The 18,557-nt window shown below is 54.0% G+C and overlaps 1 protein-coding gene across 1 annotated transcript in view; it reads left to right on the forward strand.

Annotated features, from left to right (window-relative positions):
- COL23A1 (collagen type XXIII alpha 1 chain) overlaps positions 1-18,557 on the forward strand; it is a 353,888-nt gene that overhangs the window by 17,633 nt on the left and 317,698 nt on the right. Inside the window, exon 2 of the mRNA XM_055285026.2 lies at positions 15,099-15,165. Within this exon, the coding sequence (XP_055141001.1) occupies positions 15,099-15,165 (67 nt within the window). The remainder of the gene's footprint in view (positions 1-15,098; positions 15,166-18,557) is intronic.

Here is an 18,557-nt window from a genome sequence, read left to right on the forward strand (position 1 = left end):
GTCAGGGATGTGCAGCATGAAGGGGTGTGGAGGGGCTGCGTGGCAGGGAACTGTGAGCTGCCTCTGGGAACTGAGAGCCCCCGGCCAACAGCCAGCAAGAGAATGCGGCCTTCCTGCTAAACCACGAGAAACCACATGAACTTGAGAGAGGACTCAGAGCTCCAGGAAGAAACCCCCAGCTGACTCATTGATTTCAGCCTGCGAGAACCTGAGCAGAGACCAACTGCAGTTATGCCCAGCCTCTGACCACACAAACTGGAACATAGTCAATGTGTATTTAAACTGCTAACTTTGTGGCATTTGTTATACAACAGTAGAAAACGAATACAATTACTGTTAACTAAAGAGGATCAGATAAAATATATTAGTAACAATATCCCACTTTTAATGTAGCAAGATCTCAATAAGGACTAATGTGAAGACCAGCACGAAACCATTGGAAAACTTCCACCAATGTTCAAGATGATGTTAACACACTCATGTTGCATCTTGGTTGGAGGTGGTTAGAATCCTGATCAAGAATTTACGTGAGAAAATATTCACAAATCCTATATCTGATTAGGGTCTAGTATACAGAATTTATAAAGAGCTCCTACAGTTCAACAACAAAACTACACACAACCCAGTTTTAACATGGGCAAAGGACTTGAACAGACATTTCTTCAAACAGGATATACAGATGACCAACAAACACATGAAAAGTATCTCGACATCATTTGTCATTAGAGAAATGTAAATCAAACCCACAATGATATACCATTTCATATCCACCAGGATCTTTTGGCAAAAATATGGAGAAATTGGAACTGTCATACATTGCTGGTGGCAATGTAAAATGACTCAGCCACTGTGGAAAACAGTTTGGTGGGATCCTCAAAAAATTAAATATGAAATTACCATATGACCCAGCAATTCCACTCCCGGGTTTATACCCCAAAGAATTGAAAACAGATACTCAAATAAAAGGAGACTCATGTTCACAGAAGCACTATACACAGCAGCCAAAAGGTGGAAAGTGCCCAGATGTTCATCAATGAATGGATAAGCAAATGATAGTGTAGACACCATGCAATATTATTCAGTCATAAAAAGGAATGAGTGATCCACGCCAATGTGCATGAGTCTCAAACACATCATGCTGAGTGAAAGGAACCAGACAAAGGGCAAGGAAATCACAAGTGGTGTTGATTCTGCTTTTGTGAAATATACAGAATAGATAAATCCCATAGAAATAAAGCAGACTGGTGGTCGCAGGGGCTGGGGTTAGGGAGGAAAGGGTACAGGAGTTCCTTTTGGGGTGATGACAGTGTTTTTTTTTTTTTATTAATTTTTTTGCATACAAAAAACAATAAACATTTTCTAAAAAATACATACAAACAAAAAGATGCGTATCAAACATATTAGGAAGGTTGCACATGGGAAGTCGGGGAATAGAAATGGGGGTGGGAGTTAAAATAAATGAGAGAGGGACTTTATATGGATCAGTGATAATAACTCAATCCTCTATTTGACAAAGAAGAGGGAGAAGGAAGAGGAAGAAAAAGAAAGTGGGATAAAGGATCAGAAAGGGAGGAAAATAGAAAAAATTAGAGTATGACTCCAGGGTAGACCTGTTTTGTTGTCATTGAGTTGGTTGGTTGGTTTGTCTGTTGTATTCTTCATGTTTCGCCAAGTTGGCCAGACTGGTCTCGAACTCCTAGCCCGAAGTGATCAACCCGCCTCGCCCCCCAGAGTGCCGGGACCACAGGCGTGAGCCACCACGTCCAGCCCCCACATTGCTTCTGGCCTCCGTGGTAGACCTCCCAGACGGAGCGGCCAGGCAGAGGAGCTCCTCACTTCTACCCAGACACGGGGCGGCCGGGCAGAGGGGCTCCTCACTTCCCAGACGGGGCGGCCAGGCAGAGACACTCCTCACTTCTTCCCAGACGATAGGTGGCCGGGCAGAGGCGCTCCTCACTTCCCAGACGATGGGTGGTCGGGCAGAGGCGCTCCTCACTTTCCAGACGATGGGTGGCCGGGCAGAGGCGCTCCTCACCTCCCAGACGATGGGTGGCCGGGCAGAGGCGCTCCTCACCTCCCAGACGATGGGTGGCCGGGCAGAGGCGCTCCTCACCTCCCAGACGGGGCGGCCGGGCAGAGGCGCTCCTCACTTCTTCCCGGACGGGGCGGCCGGGCAGAGGCGCTCTTCACTTCTTCCCGACGGGGCGGCCGGGTAGAGGCGCTCCTCACTTCTTCCCGGACGGGGCGGCCGGGCAGAGGCGCTCCTCCCCTCTTCCCGGACGGGGCGGCCGGGCAGAGGCACTCCTCACTTCTTCCCGGACGGGGCGGCCGGGCAGAGGCACTCCTCACTTCTTCCCGGACGGGGCGGCCGGGCAGAGGCGCTCCTCACTTCTTCCCGGACGGGGCGGCCGGGCAGAGGCGCTCCTCACTTCTTCCCGGACGGGGCGGCCGGGCAGAGGCACTCCTCACTTCCCAGACGGTGGGTGGCCGGGCCGAGGCGCTCCTCACTTCCCAGACGGTGGGTGGCCGGGCAGAGGCGCTCCTCACTTCCCAGACGATGGGTGGCCGGGCAGAGGCCCTCCTCACTTCTTCCCGGATGGGGCGCCCGGGCAGAGGCGCTCCTCATTTCTTCCCGGACGGGGCGGCCGGGCAGAGGCGCTCCTCACTTCCCAGACGGGGCGGCCGGGCAGAGGCGCTCCTCACTTCTTCCCGGACGGGGTGGCCGGGCAGAGGCGCTCCTCACTTCTTCCCGGACGGGGCGGCCGGGCAGAGGCGCTCCTCACTTCCTCCCGGACGGGGTGGCCGGGCAGAGGCGCTCCTCACTTCCTCCCGGACGGGGCGGCCGGGCAGAGGTGCTCCTCACCTCCTAGACGGGGCGGCCGGGCAGAGGCACTCCTCACTTCCCAGACGATGGGTGGCCGGGCAGAGGCGCTCCTCACTTCCCAGACGATGGGTGGCCGGGCAGAGGCCCTCCTCACTTCTTCCCGGATGGGGCGGCCGGGCAGAGGCGCTCCTCACTTCTTCCCGGACGGGGCGCCCGGGCAGAGGCGCTCCTCATTTCTTCCCGGACGGGGCGGCCGGGCAGAGGCGCTCCTCACTTCCTCCCGGACGGGGCGGCCGGGCAGAGGCGCTCCTCACTTCCTCCCGGACGGGGCGGCCGGGCAGAGGTGCTCCTCACCTCCCAGACGGGGCGGCCGGGCGGAGGCGCTCCTCACTTCCCAGACGATGGGTGGCCGGGCAGAGGCGCTCCTCACTTCCCAGATGATGGGTGGCCGGGCAGAGGCGCTCCTCACTTCCCAGACGGGGTGGCCGGGCAGAGGCGCTCCTCACTTCCCAGACGGGGCGGCCGGGCAGAGGCGCTCCTCACCTCCCAGACGGTGGGCGGCCGGGCAGAGGCGCTCCTCACTTCCCAGACGATGGGCGGCCGGGCAGAGGCGCTCCTCACTTCCCAGACGGTGGGCGGCCGGGCAGAGGCGCTCCTCACTTCCCAGACGGTGGGTGGCCGGGCAGAGGCGCTCCTCACTTCCCAGACGGTGGGTGGCCGGGCAGAGGCGCTCCTCACTTCCCAGACGGGGCGGCCGGGCAGAGGCGCTCCTCACTTCCCAGACGGTGGGTGGCCGGGCAGAGGCGCTCCTCACTTCCCAGACGGTGGGTGGCCGGGCAGAGGCGCTCCTCACTTCCCAGACGATGGGCGGCCGGGCAGAGGCGCTCCTCACTTCCCAGACGGTGGGCGGCCGGGCAGAGGCGCTCCTCACTTCCCAGACGGTGGGTGGCCGGGCAGAGGCGCTCCTCACTTCCCAGACGGTGGGTGGCCGGGCAGAGGCGCTCCTCACTTCCCAGACGATGGGTGGCCGGGCAGAGGCCCTCCTCACTTCTTCCCGGATGGGGCGGCCGGGCAGAGGCGCTCCTCACTTCTTCCCGGATGGGGCGCCCGGGCAGAGGCGCTCCTCATTTCTTCCCGGACGGGGCGGCCGGGCAGAGGCGCTCCTCACTTCCCAGACGGGGCGGCCGGGCAGAGGCGCTCCTCACTTCTTCCCGGACGGGGCGGCCGGGCAGAGGCGCTCCTCACTTCCTCCCGGACGGGGCGGCCGGGCAGAGGCGCTCCTCACTTCCTCCCGGACGGGGCGGCCGGGCAGAGGCGCTCCTCACTTCCTCCCGGACGGGGCGGCCGGGCAGAGGTGCTCCTCACCTCCCAGACGGGGCGGCCGGGCAGAGGCACTCCTCACTTCCCAGACGATGGGTGGCCGGGCAGAGGCGCTCCTCACTTCCCAGACGATGGGTGGCCGGGCAGAGGCGCTCCTCACTTCCCAGACGGGGTGGCTGGGCAGAGGCGCTCCTCACTTCCCAGACGGGGCGGCCGGGCAGAGGCGCTCCTCACCTCCCAGACGGTGGGTGGCCGGGCAGAGGCGCTCCTCACTTCCCAGACGATGGGTGGCCGGGCAGAGGCGCTCCTCACTTCCCAGACGGGGTGGCTGGGCAGAGGCGCTCCTCACTTCCCAGACGGGGCGGCCGGGCAGAGGCGCTCCTCACCTCCCAGACGGTGGGTGGCCGGGCAGAGGCGCTCCTCACTTCCCAGACGATGGGCGGCCGGGCAGAGGCGCTCCTCACTTCCCAGACGGTGGGCGGCCGGGCAGAGGCGCTCCTCACTTCCCAGACGGTGGGTGGCCGGGCAGAGGCGCTCCTCACTTCCCAGACGGTGGGTGGCCGGGTAGAGGCGCTCCTCACTTCCCAGACGGGGCGGCCGGGCAGAGGCGCTCCTCACTTCCCAGACGGTGGGTGGCCGGGCAGAGGCGCTCCTCACTTCCCAGACGGTGGGTGGCCAGGCAGAGGCGCTCCTCACTTCCCAGACAATGGGTGGCCGGGCAGAGGCACTCCTCACTTCTTCCCGGATGGGGCGGCCGGGCAGAGGCACTCCTCACTTCTTCCCAGATGGGGCGCCTGGGCAGAGGCGCTCCTGATTTCTTCCCGGACGGGGCGGCCGGGCAGAGGCGCTCCTCACTTCTTCCCGGACGGGGCGGCCAGGCAGAGGCGCTCCTCACTTCTTCCCGGACGGGGCGACCGGGCAGAGGCGCTCCTCACTTCCCAGACGGGGCGGCCGGGCAGAGGCGCTCCTCACTTCTTCCCGGACGGGGCGGCCGGGCAGAGGCGCTCCTCACTTCTTCCCGGACGGGGCGGCCGGGCAGAGGCGCTCCTCACTTCTTCCCGGACGGGGCGGCCGGGCAGAGGCGCTCCTCACTTCCCAGACGGGGCGGCCGGGCAGAGGCACTCCTCACTTCCCAGACGATGGGTGGCCGGGCAGAGGCGCTCCTCACTTCTTCCCGGATGGGGCGGCCGGGCAGAGGCGCTCCTTACTTCTTCCCGGATGGGGCGCCCGGGCAGAGGCGCTCCTCATTTCTTCCCGGACGGGGTGGCCGGGCAGAGGCGCTCCTCACTTCCCAGACGGGGCGGCCGGGCAGAGGCGCTCCTCACTTCTTCCCGGACGGGGGCGGCCGGGCAGAGGCGCTCCTCACTTCTTCCCGGACGGGGCGGCCGGGCAGAGGCGCTCCTCACTTCTTCCCGGACGGGGCGGCCGGGCAGAGGCGCTCCTCACCTCTTCCCGGATGGGGCGGCCGGGCAGAGGCGCTCCTCACCTCCCAGATGATGGGAGGCCGGGCAGAGGCGCTCCTCACTTCCCAGACGATGGGTGGCCGGGCAGAGGCGCTCCTCACTTCCCAGACGGGGTGGCCGGGCAGAGGCGCTCCTCACTTCCCAGACAGGGTGGCCGGGCAGAGGCGCTCCTCACCTCCCAGACGATGGGTGGCCGGGCAGAGGCGCTCCTCACCTCCCAGACGATGGGTGGCCGGGCAGAGGCGCTCCTCACCTCCCAGACGGTGGGTGGCCGGGCAGAGGCGCTCCTCACCTCCCAGACGGTGGGTGGCCGGGCAGAGGCGCTCCTCACCTCCCAGACGGTGGGTGGCCGGGCAGAGGCGCTCCTCACCTCCCAGACGGTGGGTGGCCGGGCAGAGGCGCTCCTCACTTCCCAGACGGTGGGTGGCCGGGCCGAGGCGCTCCTCACTTCCCAGACGGTGGGTGGCCGGGCCGAGGCGCTCCTCACTTCCCAGACGGTGGGTGGCCGGGCAGAGGCGCTCCTCACTTCCCAGACGGTGGGTGGCCGGGCAGAGGCGCTCCTCACTTCCCAGACGGTGGGTGGCCGGGCAGAGGTGCTCCTCACATCCCAGGCCGGGCAGAGGCGCTCCTCACATCCCAGACAGGGCGGCCAGGCAGAGGCGCTCCTCACTTCCCAGACGGTGGGTGGCCGGGCAGAGGCGCTCCTCACTTCCCAGACGGTGGGTGGCCGGGTAGAGGCGCTCCTCACTTCCCAGACGGTGGGCGGCCGGGCAGTGGCGCTCCTCACTTCCCAGACGGGGCGGCCGGGCAGAGGCGCTCCTCACCTCCCAGACGGGGCGGCCAGGCAGAGGCGCCCCTCACCTCCCAGACGGGGCGGCCGGGCAGAGGCGTTCCCCACCTTCCAGATGGGGCGGTGGCCGGGCAGGGGTTGCAATCCCAGCACCCTGGCAGGCCAAGGCAGGCGGCCGGGGGGTAGAGGCTGCCGCGAGGCCAGATCACGCCACCGCACTCCAGCCCGGGCAACACCGAGCACTGGGTGAGCGAGACTCCGTCTGTAGTCCCAGCACCTCGGGAGGCTGAGGCGGGCAGAGCAGTCGGCGTCAGGAGCCGGCGACCAGCGTGGCCAAGATGGCGAACGCGTGCCTGCATCCAAAGGAGAAAAGGCAGGCAGCGGTGGCGCGCGCCGGCAGTCCCAGGCATCCAAAGGAGAAAAGGCAGGCAGCGGTGGCGCGCGCCGGCAGTCCCAGGCATCCAAAGGAGAAAAGGCAGGCAGCGGTGGCGCGCGCCGGCAGTCCCAGGCAGTCCGTGGCGCGGCCAGCAGCAAGCAAACCGAGTAGATTGCAGCCTGGGCCAGAGAGGGAAAGAAAGAAAGAAAGAAAGAAAGAAAGAAGGAAGGAAGGAAGGAAGGAAGGAAGGAAGGAAGGAAGGAAGGAAGGAAGGAAGGAAGGATGACAGTGTTTTGAAAGTAGATAGAGGGGGTGATTGTATAACATTATGAATCTACTTAATGCCACTGAATTGTGCACTTTAAAATGGTTAATTTTATGTTAATGATTATGTGAATTTCACCTCAGTTAAAAAAAAACAGATCTGTTCTAAAAAATAACAAGGCTATATCTTAGTTGGTGGTAAGTGACTTTGTAACTATGCTTTTTTTTTTTTTTTTTTTTGAGACGGAGTCTCGCTCTTTCGCTCAGGCTGGAGTGCAGTGGCGCAATCTCAGCTCACTGCAAGCTCCGCCTCCTGGGTTCACGCCATTCTCCTGCCTCAGCCTCCCAAGTAGCTGGGACTACAGGCGCCCGCCACCATGCCCGGCTAATTTTTTGTATTTTTAGTAGAGACGGAGTTTCACCGTGGTCTTGATCTCCTGACCTCGTGATCCGCCTACCTCGGCCTCCCAAAGTGCTGGGATTACAAGCGTGAGCCACCGCGCCCGGCCTTTTTTTTTTTTTTTTTTTTTTTTAACTAAATTACACCTTATTCAGATCTCACCCATTTCTTCCCTCTAATGTCCTTTTCCTATTCCAGGGTCCATGTAGGATACACATTGCATTTAGTTGTGCTGTCTTCTTAGCCTCTTGTAGTCTATGACCATTTCTCAGTCTTCCCTTGCTTTGCATGGCCTTGACAGTTTTGAGACATACTGAGCAGGTATTTTATAGAATGTCTCACAATTTGGGATAGTCTAATACTTCTCATGAGGAGCGTTTGGGAAGAATACCACTGGGGTGGATTGCCATGTTCATGGCATCCTATCGGGGGGCCCATGGGGCCAGCATGAGGTATTCCTGTGACATTAACCTTGATCACTTGGTTAAGGGAAGGGAAATCTGCCAGATTTCTCCATTATAAAGATATTGCTTAAGTCTAACCCATATCAAGGAGAGGGAAGTATTTACATATTTAGAATTCTGTAAGGAAGTTTTATCTCTTTTCTCCATTTATTTATTCAATCATTTATATCACTAGAGACTCAAGGATATCTAATTTATTCTTTGCGTTATAAGACCACATGACATTATTTATTTTGTTGCTTAAATTGTTCCAGCTTTGGCCATTCTAAGCTTTCAGGTTGGTTTTCAGGCTGGAGTGCAGTGGCGCAATCTCTGCTCACTGCAACCTCTGTCTCCCAGCTTGTGCCTCAGCTTCCCAAGCAGCTGGGATTACAGGCCTGATCCAACATGCCTGGCCAATTTTTGTATTTTTAATAGAGACAGGGTTTCACCATGTTAGCCAGGCTAGTCTTGAACTCCTGACCTCAAGTAATCTGCCCGTCCCGGCGTCCCAAATTGCTGGGATTACAGGCGTGAACCACCGCACCCAGCCTTTCAGGTTGGTTCTTATGTTTCTTTGACGAGTGCCCCTGACCCCAACCCCTTTGTAAAGCACTTCCTTACTTTCTGGCATTGTAAGACTCCAGGCTCATCTTGTGTTTTTTCTGCCTTGGCCCTAGAATTTCTCATTTCTCATCTCTCCAAGAAGCCCTGGTTCCTTTTATTGGAGAATGATATTAGAGACCAAGATCTGGGTACTGTGTGTACTTGTTACTACTAGGGTATGACTGTTTGTAGAACTTCTCTGCAGACAGGGGGAGGGTATAGAAACATGTATATTGACTCCTCTATATGCACATATCTGTGATTATTTCTGTATGTATCTATCTGTATACAGAACATGGACATGACCTCATAGTTATGTCTTTGATTCTGATTCAGCACCACAGGGTTCACTGTAGCTTTCCTCCTTTGCTTATTTGTAACTTCTTTCTTGGACAGTGAGAAACCTGGCTCTCATTACTCATAATTTGTTTACTTATCTATTCAACCCTAATGTGTATATAAAGTAGTTTCAAAATTGCTAACCTGAATCCCTGTGAGAAACATCTTTACCTCCTAGCTAGAGTACAGTGTTGACATCAGATTCCTTTTGTCTTTAGCCTTAGAGTTTTCTTTTTCTTTTCTTTCTCTTTCTTTCTTTTTTTTTTTTTTGTTTGAGACAGAGTCTTACTCTGTCGCCCAGGCTGGAGTGCAGTGGCACGATCTTGGCTCACTGCAACCTTCGCCTCCTGGGTTCAAGTGATTCTCCTGCCTCAGCCTCCCAAGTAGCTGGGATTACAGGTGCACGCCACCACATCAGACTAATTTTTATATTTTTAGTAGGGGGGTGGGGTTTCACCGTGTTGGCCAGGCTGGTCTCGAACTCCTGACCTCAGGTGATCCTCCCGCCTCTGCCTCCCAAAGTGCTGGGATTACAGGCATGAACCACCACACCTGGCCAGCCTCAGAGTTTTCAATGAAAACACCATTTTGCAATGTTACTTAGGTCAGCTACACTTTTCTGCAACCTTCAGTGAGGTTATGTCATACAACTTTAATATAGTTAGATTTGTTATTCTAGCTTGGGTTTCTCCAGCATCCTGAGTTTTGGTTTGTAATTGGTATTCATTACAGGTCACTCTTTGGGATGGACAGTCCTGTGGTTTTTGACAAATGCATAATCATGTGTCCACCACCCCGGGACCATACAGAACAGTTCTGTCACCCTTAATCTCCTCCATGCTGCCCTTGTAGTTAATTCCTGTCACTCTCCCAACCTTTTACAGGCACTGTACTGGTTTCTGTCTGAGTTATGTATGGCTTGGCTTCTGATAGCAACTTTATTTTTATTTTTTGAGATGGAGTCTTGCTCTTGTTGCCCAGGCTGGAGTGCCAAGACATGCTCTTTCTCACTGCAACCTCTGCCTCCTGGGTTCAAGTGATTCTCCTCCCTCAGCCTCTTGAGTATCTGGGACTACAGGTGTGTGCCACTACGCCCAGCTAATTTTTTTTTTTTGTATTTTTTTTGGGAGAGATGGGGTTTCACCATTTTGGCCAGGCTAGTCACAAACTCCTGACCTCAGGCGATCTGCCTGCCTTGGCCTCCCAAAGTGCTGGGATTACAGGTGTGAGCCACTGCGCCTGGCCCGGATAGCTTTAAAGAATGTTTGTAGATAGGAACATTACTTGAGAGCAGAGGTTGTCATCTGTGATCCGTGTCAGTTGCTACCAGGATTTAAGTCCAGCCCTGACACTTCTCTTTCTGTCTCAATTTTCCCATCTGTAAATGGGTGTATAAGAATCCCAGCATCGTGGGGGGTTATCGGGAGGAACAGATAAGATAATAGCAATTGGCACAGTGTCTGGCCCATAATAAGTAATCGAGTCTTGATAATAATACTTAAGTTGTATTTGTCATCATCATCATCGTGGTGGGGTATCAAAAGAGAACGTTTAAAGGGGTCAGGAAAGGGAGTCCCCTCGGGTTGCTGGTGGTGGTGAGAAGGCTTGAACTGGCTCTTCGTAAGCGGGTAGAAGGGGAGCAGAGAAGCTGTGCCTGTGGTCAGCATTTGGTTCTTGACAAGCCCTTCCTCTGGCGTTTGTGGTGTGCATGTACTCACAGGATGGACCCTGGAGCTGGGTTTCCCTGAGGAGACAGAGTCCGTCGCTCCGAAATTGCCCTCAGCAGGGAGATTTCAAGGCTTTACGTTGTCTCTTCTACTTTCAGACTTTTTTGTTTTTCACTGAGAAGATGATATTACAACAGCCCAGAAAGAAGAAAATCACCATCATTCCAACACCCATGTGGGTTGTTTTGTTAGTTGCTGTTCTCCCATGCCTGTGTTTCTACGTCAATGTAGACATTTTATGTATTGTAGCATAAGCATTTTTCCTTGTTGCTACACAGTATTCATAATACTGTTTCCTGATGTGACAGTTGCATCAAGGGGATTCCACATCTTTCACTAAACCATTCCCACTGTTTTACAGTGCAACTTCTGCATAAATATCATGTTTTGCTTCTGCTGATTTATTCCCTTAGGATATATTCCCCAGAGTAGGAATTTTTAGTCAAAGGATAGAAATGTCTTAATTATTTACAGCGTTTTACAGGAATAAATCATTGCATCTTTCTTTTCTATGTCAGTCTATATTTCCTCAGAACAAAACCACTTGAGGATGTGATCAAACATCTGGTGAAGTGTTCAAGACTAGTTCCCCGACAGATCATTAATAAACGTATCCTCTGACCATGTCATGAATGCTTTTCTAAAAACCAGGATTTTCCTGATTCCCTGAGCTCTTGCCACCCTTCCCCCAGACTTCAAGTTCTCCTTCCCAGTACTTCTAGAAGGGAACTCGCCCAAAGTCTCTGGTCTTTTCTCAGAAACTCATCCTTTATTTACTTTTAGAGTCAGGACTTGTTTGCATATGTAAAACCAGGACCATATTGTTTGCAGATGCTGGGGGTGCTGCCAGATAATTGAATGTAAAATGTTGAGGCTTTTAAGTCATTTTTACAAACCTGGACACAAAGGAATATTTTCTTAGGATTAAAAAAAAAAGCATGAAGTAAAGATTGTGAGACTGGGTTTCTAATTCAAACTTTTTACTTTGTATTCTTAGTAGTCAGGACACAGAAAGTGAGGGGCCTGGAGGTGGGGGAGAGGAAGGGTCTGGGAGAGAAAACTTTACAGATTCACCATCTAATCTAGAAAAACAAAACACAAAAGGAGTTAGGATGAATGACCAGCACAATCCCAGTAACCTATGATCCCGCTGCTAGCATTAACAGTACCTAGCTTTTTATTTTAAGGTGAGAGTAGCTCAAAAGTAATTGTGTTTCCTATCAGTAGTTGATAAAATCCTTCTCCCCCTTCAGGGGAGACGTTCACATGTGATAGCAGTAGCCCAAGTGTGACAGCAGTTGTTAAAAGTGAATTGTTTTTGGCATGAAATGCTTTTGTTTAAAAAATGAAATCAGTGTGGAAGTCTTTTCTGTCCTGTCTAGCACTGATAAAAACATGAGAGTTTCTTACATAGATTGACTGGCTTAAACTAAAACGTTGGGTTTCTTCTCCAAGTACATTTTGAAATCTGCTTTAATATCTGCAAATACAATGAGGAACAGAGTGAGTTCTGGCTAGGCGCAGTGACTCACCGCCTGTAATCCCACACTTTGAGAGGCCGAGGCAGGAGGATTGCTTGAGCCCAGGAATTTGTGACCAGCCTGGACAACATCGTGAAACCCTGTCTCTACAAAAAATTTAAAAATTAGCTGGGTGTGGTGGTACCTTCGTGTATACCCAGCTACTTAGGAGGCTGAAGTGGGAGGATTGCTTGAGCCTGAGAGGTTGAGGCTGCAGTAAGCGGAGATTGCACCACTGCACTCCAGCCTGGATGACAGAGTGAGACCCTGTCTCAAAAAAAAAAGTGAGTTCTGAGGTCCAGCTCAAGGGTGCAGCTTTTACATGTGCCCCCCAGTCAACTGGGAGAGGTGTGGCCACTGTGCTCCATTCTGCGCAGAAGCCTCAGCCCCTCATGGACTCCACTCCAGGCAGCCCTGCTGGGAGTGGGGATGAGTAGGGGTGGTGTCTGCTGCGCCTGGGTGGAGCAGCTCTCACCCACAAGCTGGAGGGGGCCTTTGGAGGCTGGGGGCTGGCCCAGGCTGCTCACAAGGGCCCTGTGGGACAGCTGGGCAGCTCCATCCAGAGCAGCAGTGAGTGGCAGGTCCAGTCCTGTGGGAAGCTGGGAGCCTGGCATCCAGAGGCCTAGCGAGGTTCCGATTTACAGGGCAAGTCAAGGGCTTGCAGAGTCAGGGCTGGGGAGTACAGTGATGATGGAGGAGTGAGTGCGCCTAAAGGCACCCCCTGGAGTACTCTCTGGCTGCCCTGGTATTGCTTTTGAGAAGTGAAGCCAGCTGGACTTCCTGTGTCGAGTGGGGACTTGGAGAACTTTTCTTACAAGAGGTTTATAAAATGCACTAATCAGTGCTCTGTAAAAATGCACCAAACAACACTCTGTAGCTAGCTAGAGGTTTGTAAAATGGACCAATCAGCACTCTGTAAAGTGGACCAATCAGCACTCTGTAAAGTGGACCAATCAGCACTCTGCAAAATGGACCAATCAGCAGGACATGGGCGGGGACCAATAACGGAATAAAAGCTGCCGCCCCCACCCCTACCACCAGCCAGCGGCAGCAGCCTTCGTGGGTCCTTCATCTTGTGGGATCTTTGTTCTTTCGCTCTTCACAATAAATCTCCCTGCTGCTCACTCTTTGTGTCAGTGCCATCTTTAAGAGCTGTAACACTCACCAGGAAGGTAGGCGGCTCCATTCTTTTTTTTTTTTTTTTTTTTTTGAGACGGAGTCTCGCTCTGTCACCCAGGCCGGAGTGCAGTGGCGGGATCCTGGCTCACTGCAGGCTCCGCCTCCCGGGTTCCTGCCATTCTCCTGCCTCAGCCTCCCGAGTAGCTGGGACTGCAGGCCCCCGCCATCACGCCTGGCTAATTTTTTGTATTTTTAGTGGAAACGAGGTTTCACCGTGTTAGCCAGGATGGTCTCGATTTCCTGACCTTGGTGATCCGCTTGCCTCGGCCTTCCAAAGTGTGAGTGAGCGAGCGAGCCACTGCGCCCGGCCCGCGGCTGCATTCGTTTTTTTTGTTTGTTTTGTTTTGTTTTTTTTTTGAGATGGAGTCTCGCTCTGGCACCCAGGCTGGAGTGCAGTGGTGCGATCTCGGCTCACTGCACCCTCCGCCTCTCAGGTTAAAGCAGTTCTCCAGCCTCAGCCTCCCAAGCTGGGATTATAAGTGGCTGCCACCACGCTGCGGCTCCATTCTTGAAGTCAGCGAGACCACGAACCTGCCGGCAGGAACCAACTCCAGACTCACTTTGACCATGGTAATTTCTTCTGTTTTAGGATCTGCTTAGCTCTCTGCGCCTCTTGTTGCCCATCTGTAAAATGAGGATGAAACGGCAGGTGGAGTGGAACTGCGAAGTGCCTTTCCGGTGGCTGGAAATGCCCTGGTGAAGTCTCCTGGTCCTGGGCTGTTCCAGTCAGAGGCAGACAGGGCCTGGCTGGGGTCTTGTCGTCTGTGCAAATTTTTTCCTCCTCTAAAGCAGTGCTTAAAAATACTGTTTAATGTGTTTGAATATGAAGCCCTCGGTTCTCATGGTAGCACTGCACTGCTCACTTAGGTCAGCAGAGATTTGTGCTCTTGCTTAGTTTTGCTTTTAGGGGGATTTTTTTTCCCCCTAGAGAAAGGTTAAGACTGTGTATCTTCGTTGGGACTCAAGTTCTGGCTAGCTTTGGGATTTGGGCCAATTGCTGCATTCCTCTAAACCTAGATTTGGGATGTGGGACTAATTTCTTTTTTTCCAAGCTTGCGTTCCTCATCTGTGAGGCAGTGACCATTTGTTCTGGCCTCAGGGGTGCTCATAGGGTTCCATCGGGCCAGGAGCCTGCCAGAGCAGTCCGTGCATTGTAGGGGAGCTGAGCCTTTTGACCCTCTTTCTGTGGTAATTCTTTTCCTTTCACCCAAATCTGGCACAGGGCTGGGCATGTGTAGGGATTCTTGTTAAATTTTACTGAACCAAAATTTCTAGGCCAAGGATCCCCACTGGTAAGAAGAAAGGAAAACAGAAAACAACAAAGGAAAATGTTTTCATCAGGGTGCTTCAACCCGCGCCATCAGGTCCCAGGCCGGTGGGCTAGGAGGGGCTGCAGCCATGGGGTTTCGGGACTTCCTGGGCGTGAACGGGGAGGCCTTGTGAGTGCAGAAAGCCGCCTGGAGGACTGACTTTGATCTGCCCTCCCCAGGCCTCCCTCAGCCCCAGCCTCCCTCCCTTCAGGGCTGGTGGTCGCAGTGGCTTTTCTTGATTTGCAGGACGCTGTTTCTGTCGTTTGTAACTCTTGGTATTCTATTTGAAAACGTAACAAAGGAGAAACCTGCCACCTTTTCAGGGACTCACCAGTAACTGTTTAGTGTTTGTGTTTGTTTTTCCTCATTCTAAAATTCCCCGTAGAGTTTAAGGATCTTTTGAGAGATGGTCTCAAAAGCCCCAGTACTGTAGATGGTTTAGATACATTTGGTTTTGCTGTTGTTTCCACTTGTACCCCACTCTGTTCTGAAACTCATTCTCTCCTGTTTTTTTTTCTTTTTTTTTTTCCGGCTCAGAAGTTGGACGGACTAGTGAAGCTCCGGACTGCTCGGGAAGCTCCATCCGAATGTGGCTGCCCCCCAGGTAAGTGAAGGTTGAGCTCCCTTCTGGCTCCTGCGTTCCGCCGCCGTTTGCTTGGGATTGCTGAGAACAGCACGGTCCAGAAGGTGGACTGGGGTGTCAGGCTGTAGTCTTCGTGCACTGTCCTGGGGCCTTTCTTCCCCACGTTGACCCTGGCAGGCTCTGTGGTTGGTTTCCAGCAAAGTAAACGGACTCGGTTTGCTGGGTGGTACTGGTGGAGGAGCTAAGACATTGTCAGAGATGACTTAGCTGCCTAAAGACTTAGATGGTAGGGAAGTAGCAGCTGGTCCACATTTCAGAGGTGGAGAAAGGGGTGTGAACTGACGGGATGTGAACTAACGGGAGGTGACAGCCTGGAACCCCAGTCGCCCCCACTGTACCAACGTTGCAACCAGAGCTCTATGTCAGACGTGCAGAAGGTAGATAAATAATCTAGTGGACATAGCTGCCTTGTTTTCATTTTTTGCAGTGGAGGCAGAGGAAGGAAACAGGAAACGAGGCCTGAATTATTCAAATTATCATAGACTCTCTTTGGTTTTGCTGGTGCAGCTCAGGATGGCTGTGAATGAAACCGGGAATTGTTGACTCCTAATCCACATGGCTCAAATCCAGGCTCATAACAGGTCTCCTGGGTGTCCTCAGGGGAGCTTTGTACAGGCCATGGCCCAGTGTGTGGTCTCTAACGCTGGTGTTCTCAGGGTTAGAATGACCCTCCCTTAGAATGGTGTCTGATACCAGTGAATGAGTGGAAAATGGTGATGTATCTCAGACTTCTCGACATGCAGGGAAAGGTGATTTTTGTTATTGGTCCAGAGAACACAGGAGCTGCGCAGTGTCCCTTGTCCTCACTGTCATTCCTTCCATTAGCCAAGTGGTCCAGAAACCAAACTCACTGATAACATCCCAGGGTTGGGAGATGCCCCGAGATTTCTGCAAAGGTGGATCTCATGGTGTGAAAATTCCGTCTCGGAGGGCCGGGTGGGAGAAGATTTTTATGGTTGAGCTTGAGCTAGCCTTTATAGGACCTCTGAGGTTTTAATACGAGAAAGAGGATTTGACAAGGGAATGACTCCATTCACAGACCAAGAAGTCAGAAACTGTGGCTGGGCGCGGTGGCCCACGCCTGTAATCCCAGCACTTTGGGAGGCTGAGGCAGGTGGATCACCTGAGGTCAGTTGTTCAAGAGCAGTCTGGCCAACGCGGTGAAACCCCGCCTCTACTAAAAATATAAAAAATTGGCCAGGCATGGTGGCGCATGCCTGTAGTCGCAGCTACTCGGGAGGCTGAGGCGGGAGAATTGCTTCAACCTGGGAGGTGGAGGTTGCAGTGAGCCGAGATTGCACCATTGCACTCCAATCTGGGTGACAGAGTGAGACTACATAAAAAAAAAAAAAAAAAAGTCAGAAATTGCAATTAAATGGGAGGAAAAATTCACATCCGCAAATGGATTTTTAGATGATCTGCAAAATGTGTAAAATGCCAGCAGTCCTTCTTTTTCGTCCCCCTCTTTCTGAGTGTTATTTGGATGCATACCTATGTGTGCGTTTTTTGAACTGGGAGTCACACGCCATTTGTGAGATACCGAATCAGTTGACTGGGTTGCCGCCAGCAACCATTAGCATGAAATTGTGAACTAGCATAGAAGTCTGGAATAAAAAAGGCCCGAGTGAAATTTTGGTTTTGGCTATTAATATTTGTAGATTGGACTCGGATGGTGTGAGGTGGGTTTCTTGCTGTGGGTTACTAACAGAAGGCTTGAAAGTCCCCAAGACAGATGATGGATGGAGAGTGGGAGAAAGGGGGACACAAGCTGGCCTGGAGCTCCCGGCTCAGTCAGAACTGGAGCCACATCTTGGGTCTGCCCCTTACTAGCACTGAGGGTCTTTATCAGTAAATGATAACATCTCGAAGCAGGCTCTGGGGGGCTTGCTGAGGTTATGGAGAAGGTATAAGTTAAAGCCAGTGACTACAGATGGACCTGTGTCCTGCCTTCCATCAGGAGTGGGGAGCAGGGAACAGGGGTCCTGAACTCCTCTAGAAAGAGGCTCCCAAGAAGGTCTTGGGAAGACCATGAGGGGCTGAAGGGCTGGTCAGAGCCTCTAGTCCCACTGAGAGGAAGGCATGGTAGACTCCCCGGCTCCCTGGGGAGCCCTGCTGATGCCCTGCTGGCCATCAGCACCGTGTTGATGCTGTCCCAGGAACTCCAGGCTGTGATGGAGGCCATCCTGGCAGGTGTGGTCAGTGTGGCCTTGGGGTGCAGCACGACGACCCTAGCCAGACCCCTCAGCACACCCATGTCCATGCCTGCACTTTCTCTCCTGTCACCTCAAGAGCCCTTTAGACCAGAGCCTTCATCAACGCTAAACCCTAGCAGGCTGGCACATGAGCCCCTTGTCTTATAAAGAACAGAGGCCCTTGTCTCCAACACCAGAAGTCCTAACTCATTCCTCTTCTCCCTGGCTCCAAGGCTCTTCAGCGTGTCCCTCGGGCTTTTGGAGTGTGGAGACACAGACCACGTTCTGCAGCGAGGCTCCTTGTCTGATTAGAGCTGGCCGCAGCTCCCCACCTAGCAGCCTGGGGAGTCAGCGGAATCTTTTATTGGATCCTAGCATGCAGCAGGCAGATAAGCAAGGCCAGAGGAGGGGCGGCTCTTCTGGATGTGCTACCCATTGTGAAGCTGAGTGTGGTGGCAGGGGCTTCTCTCTCGCCCCAGCCAGTGGATGTTGCTGGCAGGAGGACTGGCCGGGCGGGGAGGGGGGGTCTGAGCTGGCTCTAGTGAGCCTTGCACCCCTCCTCAATAAAATAGTGTAGTGGGTTGAATCCTGTTGCCCTCAAACGATATGTCCAAGTCCTAACAACCCCCAGTACCTGTGAATGTGACCTTGGAAAATAGGGTCTTTGCAGGTGTAATTAGGCATCTCAGAATAGGTCATTCAGCATTTAGGGTGTGTCTACATACAATGCCAATTGTCCTTAGAAGAGGCAAGGAGAGATTTGAGACAGAGACGCACAGACCAGAGGGATAGGTGACGGCGGAGTGGGGATTGGCGTGCTGCATGTGCCAGCCAAGAAACACCGAAATGCCAGCAGCCACCAGAGCTGCGGAGGGGTGTGGGAGGGACTCTCCCTGAGGAGCCCACCCCGCAGACACCTTGGGCTTCTTGCCCCTAGAACTGGGAGAGCTTGTGGTAATTTGTTGCCGCGGCAGACCTGTGTCTTATTTTATTTTACTTTACTTTACTTTTCATTGTATTTATTTTATTTATTTTTGGCATGGAGTTTCACTCGTGTTGCCTAGGCTGGAGTGCAATGGCGCGATCTCAGCTCACTGCAGCCTCTGCCTCCCGTATTCAACCGATTCTCCTGCCTCAGCCTCCCGAGTAGCTGAGATTGCA

Source organism: Symphalangus syndactylus, chromosome 7 (genome assembly GCF_028878055.3).
Source record: "Symphalangus syndactylus isolate Jambi chromosome 7, NHGRI_mSymSyn1-v2.1_pri, whole genome shotgun sequence".
In the NCBI taxonomy this organism is placed as follows: domain Eukaryota; kingdom Metazoa; phylum Chordata; class Mammalia; order Primates; family Hylobatidae; genus Symphalangus; species Symphalangus syndactylus.